This window comes from Triticum aestivum, chromosome 5D, assembly GCF_018294505.1.
Source record: "Triticum aestivum cultivar Chinese Spring chromosome 5D, IWGSC CS RefSeq v2.1, whole genome shotgun sequence".
NCBI lineage: Eukaryota > Viridiplantae > Streptophyta > Magnoliopsida > Poales > Poaceae > Triticum > Triticum aestivum.
The window spans coordinates 398016944-398029899 of NC_057808.1; the positions used below are offsets into that span (position 1 = coordinate 398016944).

Consider the following 12956-nt stretch of genomic DNA (forward strand, 5'->3'; position numbering starts at 1 on the left):
CTGCTAGTCGGTGCGGGGAGGAGCCCGGGCGGCGCAACGGCCAGGAGTCGCGGGCGGCTGGAGGTTGCGTACGAGTTTGGGCTCTTAATTGGAGCGGAGGAAGGCGGCCGGTGAGGGAGCTGCGGCCGGCGCGAACGGACGCCGAAGCTGCAACAGTGGGGTGGAGCCTGGCGGAGGGGAGGAGCGATGGAGGAAGACGACGATCCCCAACGACAAGAATTTCAAATTGAGGGTAGTTTGGTACTTTTTCTTGTTTTCACCTGGTCGGAGAAGTTCCCCAGCGACAAATATATATCGGAACGGAGGGAGTAATAATGAGCTGAAGTATTTTTTTTCAGATAAGGGCAAGAGCTTGTATTACGATGTGAACTAGTTCCATTAAGTATCTTGCAAAACCAGAGCCTTGTACATCTGAACGTGATTTACTACAGATCTTCTAAAGATTTCAACAAGCGACTACATACAGACCAAAACGAGTGAATCTACACTTTAAAATATGTCTATATACATCTCTATGTGATAGTCCATTCGAAATCTTTAAAAAAACAAATATTTAGAAACGGAGGGAGTAGATGCCCCACTACACCTTAATTAGCACCTACCAACTTTACGACATTACCAGCTAAATAACCATGTGGTTTTGATTTGCATCTTAGTTTTTGTAGCGTCTTGTCGTAATTCTATTACTACATTTTAAACTTGTGGTAACTACATTACCATATTTGCCTGCTATTTTACCAGGGTTTGTGGGATGGAGAGTTGTGCATGTCACATAGTAATACATTGAACTTTATTACTATTTTTGCTAGATATTTTACTGTGATTACAAAAATGACTAGGTTGCGGAGCCAAGCATTGTGCGTGACTAGCAGTAACCAATTTAATTCCATTACTTTTTGTAGCATGTGGTTTTACGATCATGATTAGCGGTTAGTATGGAACCACGAAGGTGGGCGCATGTGGTGGTAATGGAAATTAAATAGATTACTATATTTTCTACTTCCATTTACTCCCACAAAATTAGGGGGTTTGGTGCGCTCTATGCGGGTACGGGTGATTAGCGACCGGCGAGTAGAATAAGGCATTTTGCGCGCCCGCGCAGTTTAGTGCTACCATATATTTATAGTGACTCATTTACGGTGTCTTTCTTTCCAACCATTTTCTATTCGTTTTCTCTTCGGTTTAGGGAGACCCACCTCGCCACAGAAGAAGCAACCTCGCAAGAGAAAAAGCAACCCCACTATCTACCTTAGGGGAAAGCAACAACCACATTATTTATCTTAGGGGAAAGCAGCAACACTATTATCTATCTTAGATGTGGGATCCAGGGGATTGACGGAGTTGTTCGCTGGTGGTGTGGGGATTAGAGGGACAGCCAACACGGCGGTGGGGGGGAGGAGGGGCGAGGCCGGCGGGAGGCAGCGGTTAGGGCTCGGGGGGGGGGGGGGGGTGCACGATTGGAAGAAGATGAACAAGAACGTTTGAAAGAAGAAGATCTGACCGTTCATCCGTGATCCCGACGGCTGGGAGTAAAAGTGACTTATAAGATTTATTTTTCAGGTGCCTATATGGATGGATAGACTTTTTTTTGAGTTAAATGCACTGAAGGTCCTAAAAGTTTCGTTGTTGTGTCGAGGCTGCAGAGGCTGCTATTTTTTTAACAGAAAACCCCTTAGAAACACTTCTTCACATTCCCGGGTCCCTGGCTCTATTTCTTCCCCAAATCCCCCCTCTCTCTCCCTTACCCTAACCCTAGCCATGGCCGGCACTTCGAGCTCCTCGGCGGGGAAGCAGTTGAAGAAGAGGAGCATGGTAGTGTGTTGTCAGCGCCGCCGCCGCTGCCGGCGCAAGCTCCAATTTCGTCTGGTATGTTGCCGCGCGAAGGAAATCGTCGTCGTCGCCGCCGCCGATCGCCTCCAGTGTCGCTAGAGTCACTTTTAGGACCTCCGGTGCATTTAACTTTTTTTTTTCGAAGAAATACCTTTCCTCTTCCTCCCGGATTGACCCCTTCCTCCTCCGCGCCGCTCTCGTGTTCTGACCTACCCAAGTTCCAATCCATCCCATCCACGCCGCTCTAAAATCTCTCGTGTAGCATCAGGTGTGCCCTAGAGCTGCCGCCTTACGGTAGCTTAGCATCACCGCAACCGTCTTCTCCGCATCTCGTCGCCGCCATCGCTGTTCCCCTCTGCCTCGTCGTGTGCCTGCTGTCTCCACCACCGTCCGCAACATTGGGCACTGTTCTCCTAGGTATGAGTTTTCGTCTGCCGGTGATTAGTTAATCCAAAACAAATCTCCACAAGTTTTGGATGCGCACCATCTGGATTCGCCCTTACGATGTGCAAAGTTGAACGGTTTAACCCCAACCTGAAATTGGGTTGCGTTCTTTCTTTTTCGAGCAGCAGTTAAAATTTGTGCGTTCTACTTATGTCCGGGACTAGCGCAATAATTTTTTGCACTGATCTTACGCACTCTGTTCTTTTTTTTTTTTGAGGGGTTACGCACTCTGTTCACGCATCGGGGTTATCCAAGTTAATTTTGCGGGTTTAGTAAATAATGTATTAGCTCAAGGACCATATCATCTGACATAAACTGTAAGACTTAAAATAGGGACCTTTTCTTTGATGATCTGTGATGATTCTATAACCTTGTGTTACTGTTGATGACAGAACATTTTGAGACTTTACTTTTTTTGTGGTTCAGTGTTGGGAATATGCTGCAAATTAAGAGGGGTACGGATGATGGTCTCATGGAAAATCTCAGAGAAAGCTCAAAAAAGAATAGAACTTGCATTGGTAGAGAAGAGACACTTGATTTGTCGATTTCAGGTCTGCCAACACTTCATTATTCTACACATATTTTTCCAGATCTATTGGAGCACTCACAACTGCGCTGTCTCATGTTTGTTTACCTAGGTGACTTACATCGGGATAGCACTTTGGAAGAACAAATTGAAAGCGATTCTGGTCAAAGCATCTGGAGTGAGCTCAGTGAACAAGTTACTTCAGAATTTTCTACAAATGTTGTCTGCCTTGCTTTGTGTGCTGGTGACTATGTTGTTTCACCCTTCTAGCCTCTTTTTAAAATAATTTTATTTTATAATGTTACAATGCTAGTTATAGATGACCAAAGTTACATCATTGTGTAGGACATGATGTGTTATTTGCGTGCTCAGGCATAGCCGTGCACTGCCAGGTTCATTTTGCAAGGTTCCTGACTTCAGCAAGTTTGGTCAGAGCTTTCAATGATCTTAAAAGAGAAGGCCACGATGGCTTGAAGGTTGGTGCTGCTAATCATCATTCACTTAATTTGCTTGTTTACGTAAGTTAACTGCACCATTCTGTATCATTATAGATCCAAGTGCAGCGCAAAGGCTATGTTGCCAGAGGGTCATTGGGGGACTATAATTTCGATCAGGGAATTGCTCTTGTCAGCATAAAGCTTTTCACCCTTGGTGTTAATCCAGTGAAACTCTATCATCAGCTGGAATTTCTTCCTTGTAGTAAGGTAGTATCTGTAGCATGTGCAACCACTGGCAAATTAATGGTCACAAGTGGAATACTGACCGATGATACAAGTGGATCTGAAAATGGCAAAGAGCTTATGTTCTCAACTTGTAAAATCTCCAAGGTACACTTGCTCTTTGGTCTGAGTATTTGATATGTAACTATATGCACCGAAAAGTAACACTGATGCATAAAAATGACATTTCACTTTGTTTGGTTCCAATGTAACCCTTGTCATATTTGCTAGGATTGGGAAGGCGGAGCACTTTTTGATTATGATGGAAACTTTGTTGGCATGAACCTTTCTCCGGTTGAGGAAAGAACATCTTTTTTGCCAACTAGTATAATTATCAAACATTTGGAACAATTTGTGCCAAACATGGAAGTTAAGGTAGTCAGGTATGTCATGTGTATTTGCATTTATTTGCTTACCAAAGTTTGTTCACCCTTATTCCTATACAATTTCCTCCTTGGATTTTAGTTTTTTGAGTAATACTGGAGCTTAATTAAACTATAAGCCATTTCAGTTGCCAAACAACTTTCAAGGCTTATGAATCTTGCAAGAATCTGGATTGTTGGGTGTTGTTCCTTTTGTAGCTTTATTATCTTTAATTTTTAGTTTCTTGCAGTTTCCATTTTTTTCTCCCTTGATATCAACTTGATTCTTTGCTGCCTCTGCCAAGAATACCCACATTGCTTCAATATCGAACTTGGTAGATTTTTCTAATTTAAGTAATGTTTTTTGTTTTGTTCGGACTTGAAATGTGAAGGGTTTGTGATAGTCTCCTGAACCTGGAGGTTGTGTAGTATTTGCTCAGTTCTCCACACAACTTTGTCCTTCGGATGACCCTTGGATCATCCCAGGATAACTAGGCTTAGAGGTCTTGCAGTGGCCTCCACCGACCTCATATTCATTGTGGCAGCCGATGACTCATCTCCGCGATTGCCCTAGATGGTAGAAGCAGCATTACTGCTGTTGAAGGTAGTATGGTTGTACCGCCGCCGGCGATGGCATCTTTGTCTTCATGTCAACCGAATCTGGCGCCACCTCCACCTCCAAAGACACAGCCTTCAGCCAACATCGATACAGTAAACCATAAGCAGATGCGCTGTAGCGCCTTGGTCAGCTACGGTTGCCGATTGCACCACTGTCAGTTTGTCACCTTCGTGAGGTGCTTGGCCCTCCGCCCTCAGCACTGTGACTGCTGCACTAATAACTGCCAATCTGCGCTTAATCTCCCTGTCTAATAACAGCGCCAGCGAGAAAACCCTGCTGCTAGCCATTGATGGCGGAGCAGCAGGTGGTTGCTCTGATAATAGGATAACTAGGATATACTTCTCTGAACAATAAATACTCTTGATTCATTGTCTGATTTATATGGGGTACAAATATAAGTACAATTACATGTCCACTTTCGTACAGGCAGACAAATAACTTATCTCCTATACTGTACTAAACTAATCTTACGTTTCCCAACAACACTGGGATATTATCCCTTATTTTTTGCAATTCTATTCATCTGATGCTGCGTATGTGTGATGTTTTGGTCCATTTTACTTGAGTTGCAAGTTTACTATGTCCTGCAGGCCTGTAACACTACGGAGATATGAGGAAATACAACCCAGGCCCTATATGCACTATCCAAGAGGTGAACACGTGGCCAGACCTTTTATAGTTCATATCTCTCATGACCTCAATGCTAATCAGCTAACCTTATTTACACTATCTTCATATGTGTGTCTGATTTGGGAACCTAGACATATATGGGGATCTAGACTCCTTGGGCTATCCAAAGCAATCAACAACTACTATCAGTGGTTAGTCAATGCTTGTAATTTGGTCCTGCATTGCGCTCATTTACGCATTTCCTCTGCCTCTGACAACTATTCTACCGTCTATCATTGAACAGAGGGCTTGATTTTGGTTAATACTTTCGAAGAGACTTTTGGTGAAGTATACGATTCTGGTAAAGGTGTCTGGAGCCGACTCGGGAAAACAATTTCTAATCATTTCCATCAAGTTGTTGTCTCACTTGCTGCATTCATCGGTAATCAATCTCAGAGTGATGTGCTATATACTTCTCCACATTTCAACTTGGCTATCAATTATAACTGTGGTATATATGCAGGAGAAACAAGGATTTTTGCATGCACAGGCTTATTTATTGATTGGAATGGATGCACCACCATTTTGACTTCAGCAAGTTTGATTCGGGATCCTAACGATGGAAACAAGATTGCTGAAAACTTGAAGGTTTGTTCTTGATGTGGTCCTTGCATTTTCTGCTTAGGTCTCACAGTGCGATTTGCAGATTGAAGTCAATATTCCAAACGAAGGATGCAAAGAAGGGATATTACAACATTGTAATTTACACTACAATGTTGCTCTTGTTGATGTCAATAAGTTCCGTCCTCTTTGTTCATCTAAAATTCTTGAAGAACAGTGGGACCCTAGAATTCTTGAAGATCCGAATGTAGTAGCTGTTGGGCGCTGCTTCAAATCAGGCGTGTTAATGGCTACACATGGAAAACGGACTGACTGGTCAGGCATGCTTGATTGCAGAGATCTTCGGTACTCCAGTTGTACAATCACTAAGGTTAGTAGTGCTCTTGGCGATATTCTTAGTTGACGTATCCATCGCATGATGTACTAAACCATATCCCTTCACCATTACAAATGGAAACTTCTCCATCCGAAAAAATTCATTGTCGCTTTTGCTTGCTAGGCTGGGATTGGAGGGCCCCTGTTTGACTTCAAGGGGAGATTTGTTGGCATGAACTTCTATGATAAGAAAATAGGGACCCCCTTCGTGTTTAAGGATCATATTTGTCGACTGCTGGCACAGTTTGAGGGAAAAAGGTATGTATACTTAGAATGTTTGTTTGACGTATTCAAGTGCATGCCATGTGAGGTTTGAGATGATTGCATGACATGCTACCTTTTGCATCTTCTCAAAGGAAAAAATAAATCTTTCTATTAAATCTAGCCTACTGTGTTCGACAGCACCGTTGATGAAGTTGGCAGTGATGATAAACCAATTAGGTATGCCTTTAATTTACGCATCTCTTTGATATTTTGCATAAAAACTGCTGATAACATTACTATGCCTGGAAAATTACCAAATGATGGAAACAGGTGGCCTGTGCCCAAGCCGTGTTGGCGCCACCCGCATGATGAGCTCGATGATTTGCGCCCACCTGGGTATGGGGAAAAATCTGATAGATTCGGATTTACATATGTGCGTGGAGTCAGAGTTGACTACCATTAGATGACTCTTTCTATGCTCCGTTGGATTACCTTTAGACGACTTTTTCTCTGCTCCGTTGGATTATCGTTCTCCATATTGTCGATCTGGTGAACCTGTTGGCTGTCTTGTAGCCTTATTCTAATAATGTTTGAACCAATATTTTGGTGTTCATCTGCTGTCATAGTTGAAATTGTACTACTTGTGCACTGATTCCATATGATGGTACTTTATCGTGTTACTTAAACTGTAATGTGTAATGATGTGCAACCATTGGCCAGAATTTCTGTTGGGCATAGTTTTGCTTCAAATTCTCAAATTGGATGATAAAAGTATTGTATAAAATTTTAAAGGGTGGGTGATTTAAACATAAAAATTAGTTTCTCAGATTTTACGCCCCTTCTACCTTGTAACCAACGTCCACTTTTCCCTCTTGTGTCGACATGCGTGCAGCAATAACTTGTTCCATGGTAAGTGTTCTGGTATCGAACATATAAACGCTGCTAGAGTACGCGCCATCTCCGTTTCAAATTCACCCTGTACGCTCAATTTGTACTGCTGTCCATTGACATCGTACTTTTCATCGCCGTGGTAAACATCTGGGCGCTCGTTCTTCTGTACGCCCGTGTAATCGGGCTAGAGCGACTGATGCATGGGCCAGCCTAGCAGCGACACGGTGTGTGCGTGCGTGTGTCCGGGTGAAAGCAGCGGTGTTCGTGGGTTGGCAGGGCGTTTTTTTACTGTCCTTGTTTGCACCCAGCGGCGGCGCCTCCGCTTCAGCCGCGGCGGGCCCATCTATCGGTCTCGTGGGTGTGTGGCTCAGAGAGAGCAGCGAGCGGGCGGCCTGGGCAAGCGGGCACGAGAGAAAAGAAAGGGGGATTTGATTTTTTTGCCACCACTTTCTTTGGACTTTGATAATTTGCCACCCTTTACTTTGTAATTGATCTGATGACACTCTTTTGTTTGGACTTTGCTACTTTGCCCTCTGTCAGGTGGGTCCTGCAACAAATGTCCAACATACCCCTCTCTCTGGATTGACCGACCACGAACTGGGACGTCTCCAGTCGCTCGCCCTCGTTCCCCTTCGCCCGCAACAACTCACGAAGACGGCGGCGACGGCGAGTTGCAGTCAATGCTTCTCGGCGGTGGCGGAGACTTGCACTTGGTGGTCCTCAACGCCGGCGGCTGGATCCATCTCAGGAAGGTGAGGCCCTCGCTCGGGCTGCGCCGCGCCGCGCTTCCTATCCCTCGCCGCCCGTCCACACCCTCGCCGCCCGTCCCCGTCGCCGCTTCCAACCCTCGCCGCCCGTCCTTGTCGCCGCTTCCAACCCTCGCCGGCCGTCCTCATCGTCGCCGCGACACATGAAACAACTACATCTGCGGTTGCAGCTTGCAGCGGCGACGCTTGTAGCTCTCCCCGGTTGTAGCTCCGCCGCCGCCCCTCGCTGCACGAAATTGCGTCGACGACGGCCGCCAGCCATCCACTGTGATTGCGGCTCGGTGGCGACACGCGCAGGTTGAACCATTTCGCACCTACGATTGAAGCTTTCTCTACAACGGATGCAACTTTTCTGGTTATGCAGTGTATGGTTGTAGCTTTTTTCATCTACGGTCGAAGCTTTTCTATCAACGGTTGCAACTTTTTTCTTTGTAGCAGCCTTGGTTAATGCTTTCTCTATTATTTCGGGTTGAAGCTTTTTCATCAAGGGTTGTAGCATTTTATGTCGACGGTTGTAGCACTCCGCCATGGAAATGACTGCTTGCAGCTTTTGATGTATCTGGTTGAAGCTTTTTTCATCTTGGTTTGAAGCATTTTGGTTAACTGTTGTAGCATGAGGGCGTGTAGCAGGTTCTGCAATGCCTCCGCCATGTCTGCAGCGCAAGTGCCGCCGTCCTCGCAGCTCGCCGTCACCATGCTCGCCATCCATGATGGCAGCTCTCATGGGCACCGGTTGCAGCAGGCCACGACGCGGTTCCAGCTTCCGCCGGGGCCGACGAGCGAGGACGGCGAACGGCGACGGGGACGGCCGACGCGGGTGGCCACCGGTGATGAGGACGGCCGGCGGGGGCGGCGAACGGCGACGGTCAACTAAGGTAGGGACCGGCGAGATGAAATAGAGAGAGAGGAAACAGCACAGCCACATGGGGCGTTAATGCCGAGCGATTTATGGGCGGATGGAAGGGGATCGCACAAGTCGCGCGCGACCGGCCGAGTGGTTCGGCCGGTGCCCCGGGCCCAAACGTTTCCCAAAAATCAAATCCCCGAAAAAAAAAGGGGGAAGCGGCAGCGAGAGAAAAGAGCAAAAGCAGCCAGACCGCCCGCGCCCCCGCAACCGCCTCCTCTCGTGCCGCCGCCGCCGCCTCGGCCGGCCCGTGCTCTACCGGCGCCCGTCGGCCTCGATCCGGCCTCGGCACCTCGAGACTCGGCAGGAGGAGCTTGCCCTCGAGTAGAACGACAGGAGGAGGGGAGCAGCAGCCGCGCCCCGTGCTCCGCCGGTGCCCGGGCGTCGACCCGTCCTTGGCAGGAGGAGCTCGAGCCGAGGACCGCGACCTCGATCCGGACTCGGCAGGAGGAGGGAAGCAGTAGCCGCGCCAGCTGGCGGGCTGGCGCGCCTCGTCGCAACCTCCGCCTCCTCCTCCGCGACGCCGCTGAAGATGACGAGGCCGTCGCCGCCTACGCCCTCAAGTGGCTCGGCTTCGCGCTCTACCACCCCGTACTCATCTCCACCATCTCAGGTAGTAGCCCCTATCTCGTCAACTAAATGTGCAGTTTATGTCTGTGCCGAGTTAGGCTTAGGCCCAGTCAAGAAAATCTTGGTGGAATGTGGGCGACCACCATGTTGTTCTCACAATCTGGCTTCTGTCAGTCCATGCCTTGCACGGCTGTAGGTTTACCTTCCAGTCTTCCACTGATACTATATGGTTAATAAACCATTGTCTCAGATCCATTTTCCTATCATCTAGCAGTTTCATCCTCAGACATTGGCCTTTCAATGAGAGCTGGTAGTTTACATTTTCTTAGGAAAACGTAGAAAATTTTCATTTCATGGCAGGTACCCTGCGTACACATGCTAGAAGTTGGAGCTGATAATTTTTTGTTTTGATAGTTCATGATTTTCTACAATTAAAGAGCCTGTCCCTTTTGCTATTCTAAATCACTATCCATTGCTATCTCTTGTTTTTTGATTACCCTCTGAACCGATTAATGTGCTCAGTTGCTCAGACATGCCCTTGAATCATGAATTGTATACAGCAGGGCGCCGAGCCTTTCATCTAAAAAAAAACCCATCAAATTACCTGTTGGTTTGAAGGGATTATAATATTTATTTTTCTTACCCTGCAGGACAGTTGGCTCAATCGATATTGGCTACTTTGGTTCGGCTGATCATGACCACCAAGATGAAGGTTTGTTCTGCTCACCATTTTTTGTTTTCAGGCTCTTCTTTTGTTCAGTGTTACTGTGGAGAATGTGTGTGCTCGTTCAGTAATTGGTTCTATTCTTGTTATTAATTTTTACAGGCTATTTGTAATCTTGCAGTCTGGTGCATTTCTGTTCAACAATTGGAGGCTTCGGTGGTAGAGGATGGATTAACTCCCTTGCTCAATGCTATTGTTTATGCCCTTGACAATCCATTTGGTTCTTTGTCTACAACATTTGAGGCTATTCAGGTTATCTTCCCACTTAAACGGCATTCTGTTGCATTACATCTCTTTTGTTTGGTGAACTAAGTAATTAATCTCAGAGTATGCCTATCTCTGGTTTGTTGAACAGAGTAATTAATCTCATAGTATATTTGTTATAGCAATAAAACAGTTCATGTGAATGATTTCTTTGCAGCATAATGTATTGCCAGTGACCAACATAGTTGGCATCTTTTTACAATTGCTGTAACTGAAGGGGTTTACCTCCAGCCCTGCAAGACATCTATGTAACCTTTTACAGACTGGCTCAAGTGTTAAGACTGCCGTATTAAGATACATTTTTTCTTGTCAAAACAGTTTAAGTTACTAATTAATATATGCCCACTCTCTCGCTAACGAAATTTGAGTGAATCTTTTTAACATCACTTATAATTGCAATGGCAACACTCTTCCTTGAGAAGTATGTTAATTTACTAAAATATGTCGGTAATTATTAGAGTTCATTACTCATATATTTCACGTCTTCATCAGGGAGGAAAAACAAATTGTTCATAGATGATGTCATTAGATTTTTCCATGCCTCTATGAATAGTGCATCGAGCGGGCAGAGAGCAAGCGGGCAGCTGCGAAGAGGCAGAGAGCGAGCGGGCAGCTGCGAAGAAAAGAAAAAAGGAGAAGCGAGAGCGGGAAGGGAGAGAAAAAGACCTAGCCCGTGACCCCCGCCTCGTCTCATGCCGCCGCCCGCCTCCTCTCTCCTCTCCTTTCTCTCTCGATTTGATCTGCAGGAGAGAGAGAGAGAGAGAGAGAGAGAGAGAGAGAAGATAAGAGGGAGAGAGGAGGAGAGGAGTGAGAGGAAAGGAGGTGCGGTGGCAGGGAATTCGTCGTCAGATGCGTCCTATATGTGGTGATGATCTCCTACTTTATTTTCTTGATTTATGTTTTGTTCTTCCTTTCTTTCCAACTTAGTAATCATGCTCTTGCTTTTCCTTTGGTCTCTGTTGTAGATGGGTGTGCCCATCCAGTCGATGGTGGGGTTGATGTGCCCGTCGATTCGGTGATCTGCCGGCTGAGCTCATCTTCTCTATGGTAGTCGCAGGCATTGTATGTGATAGTGCAGTCGCTGATGTACAAGAGGCGTCCGTGGTGTCAGTTCTCCATCGTCCATGCTTATCTTCTATATGCTCTAGCAGCCAGGTGACTACATGTTACCTTTTCTATCAATTCAGCTAAGCATTAGCAGACATGCAATGTGCTTCTCATTGTTCTCCGAGGAATTTGAATTGGATTGATTTCGCCTGCTTCTTAATTTTTGGTAATAGAGCTGTAGGAACAAGAGAAGAGAGACACAAATCCCTTATTGTGATTCATGACACCTAAGCACTGCCAGATATACTATTGTTACTATGGCCAACACTTAGATTTTGTTACATACTCCCTCCGCCCTTTAAAGAGTGTACTTCCAACTTTGTTGGAGGGTCAAATTATTTTAAAGTTTGACCGAGTTTATGCAAAAACATATCAATGTTTATGAAACCAAATAGGTCTACGATGAAAATGCATTTTATCATGAATCTAATGCTACTAATTTGATGGCATAAATGTTGATGCATTATTATATAAATACGGTCAAACATAAAAAAGTTTGACTTTCCAACAAAGTTGGAAGTACACTCTTTAAAGAACGGAGGGAGTATATGAGTCGGGAACACATAGTGATTCTAATAATCGAGTAAAGTCATGTATATAGACTGATTAGTGTGATGTGTTTATGATTTTTTCGAGGACACCTAAGATGAAAAGCGGTGGGTGTGGTGGCTTAAACAAAGTTTGTGCAATTTCACTTTAACTTCAAACTGTTGTTGGTGAGACTGCCATGTCAGGAACTCATGTACTTACAATACGTTCAGTTAGATTAGAAAATGTCATCTCATTTAAAAAATTACATCTCATTTCTTCCCCTTGATTCAGTTATGAACTCTATTGTATGTTCAGACTCTGAAGTAGTTATGCGAGAGTAGAAGAGGTTTGTAGCCTCCGCTGCTGGTGGACTGACTATTTTATATGGACTGAGCCTGCAACTGAGGGTAGTGCTACTCTATGCTGGGCAGCAGTAACTTAGGTCTTGCGCTTTTGTGAAATTGACACACGGACTAAACATACACATCATTGAGAGAGCTCTACCTCATTGAGTGTTCAGCACACGGGTCATATTTCTTTTATTACTCACTTTGCATAAATTATTAATTATGCAACTAATTTTTATTTATTTATTATTACTACTATTATCTCCGGTTTGCATTATTTTCCGTGCACAGATAAATGATCCGGGTTCGGCAGCGCTGTCTCCTCGGCATACCAACGTACCACGTTACCTCGGGACCGGGGCTTCGTCATCACTTCATTAACCCACGCCGGGGACTTCGGTGTCATACTGCCGGCCTGCTCCGTCGCCTCGGTCGGACTGGGGGTTCCACCTCGCCACATTGGCCGTGCTACGTCGCCATTTCAGAGTGCCGAGCTCTTCGCTCCGCCACCTCGGGACCGGCCCGGGGGCTAGGACCTTGTC

General features: G+C 45.6%; 2 protein-coding genes across 5 annotated transcripts; both read left to right on the top strand.

The window, feature by feature from the left end:
• The first annotated feature begins 1671 nt into the window (after positions 1-1671).
• LOC123122094 (uncharacterized) lies at positions 1672-6989 on the top strand. 4 transcript variants are annotated; one of them, XM_044542232.1, is made up of 14 exons: positions 1672-1866; positions 2701-2825; positions 2913-3044; positions 3146-3276; positions 3352-3627; positions 3751-3902; positions 5091-5152; positions 5262-5321; positions 5414-5551; positions 5633-5757; positions 5816-6100; positions 6230-6363; positions 6508-6546; positions 6640-6989. In XM_044542232.1, the coding sequence occupies exons 2-14, from the start codon at positions 2711-2713 to the stop codon at positions 6770-6772; spliced, it is 1782 nt and encodes a 593-aa protein (XP_044398167.1). In that variant the 5' UTR covers positions 1672-1866; positions 2701-2710; the 3' UTR covers positions 6773-6989. The 4 variants fall into 4 exon arrangements, 3 of the variants coding, with proteins under 3 accessions (XP_044398167.1, XP_044398165.1, XP_044398166.1); XR_006460051.1 differs by having other exon boundaries at positions 1707-2247; positions 6462-6546; positions 6640-6795; XM_044542230.1 differs by having other exon boundaries at positions 1707-2247.
• A 1912-nt stretch (positions 6990-8901) lies between these two features.
• LOC123120726 (uncharacterized) lies at positions 8902-11049 on the top strand. The gene is made up of 4 exons (XM_044540717.1): positions 8902-9484; positions 10092-10153; positions 10268-10417; positions 10922-11049. Exons 1-4 carry the CDS (start codon positions 8902-8904, stop codon positions 10943-10945), a joined length of 819 nt encoding a protein of 272 aa, XP_044396652.1. The 3' UTR covers positions 10946-11049.
• Positions 11050-12956: the final 1907 nt, after the last annotated feature.

Excerpts from the sequence above, each read along its gene's own strand:
- LOC123122094 (XM_044542232.1), top strand. The coding sequence starts at position 2,711 with ATGCTGCAAATTAAGAGGGGTACGGATGATGGTCTCATGGAAAATCTC. Across the intron at positions 3,628-3,750 it reads CAACTTGTAAAATCTCCAAG|GATTGGGAAGGCGGAGCACT; the intron begins GTACACTTGCTC and ends CATATTTGCTAG. Across the intron at positions 5,153-5,261 it reads CTATATGCACTATCCAAGAG|ACATATATGGGGATCTAGAC; the intron begins GTGAACACGTGG and ends TTGGGAACCTAG.
- LOC123120726 (XM_044540717.1), top strand. The coding sequence starts at position 8,902 with ATGCCGAGCGATTTATGGGCGGATGGAAGGGGATCGCACAAGTCGCGC. Across the intron at positions 9,485-10,091 it reads ACTCATCTCCACCATCTCAG|GACAGTTGGCTCAATCGATA; the intron begins GTAGTAGCCCCT and ends CTTACCCTGCAG. Across the intron at positions 10,418-10,921 it reads CAACATTTGAGGCTATTCAG|GGAGGAAAAACAAATTGTTC; the intron begins GTTATCTTCCCA and ends CGTCTTCATCAG.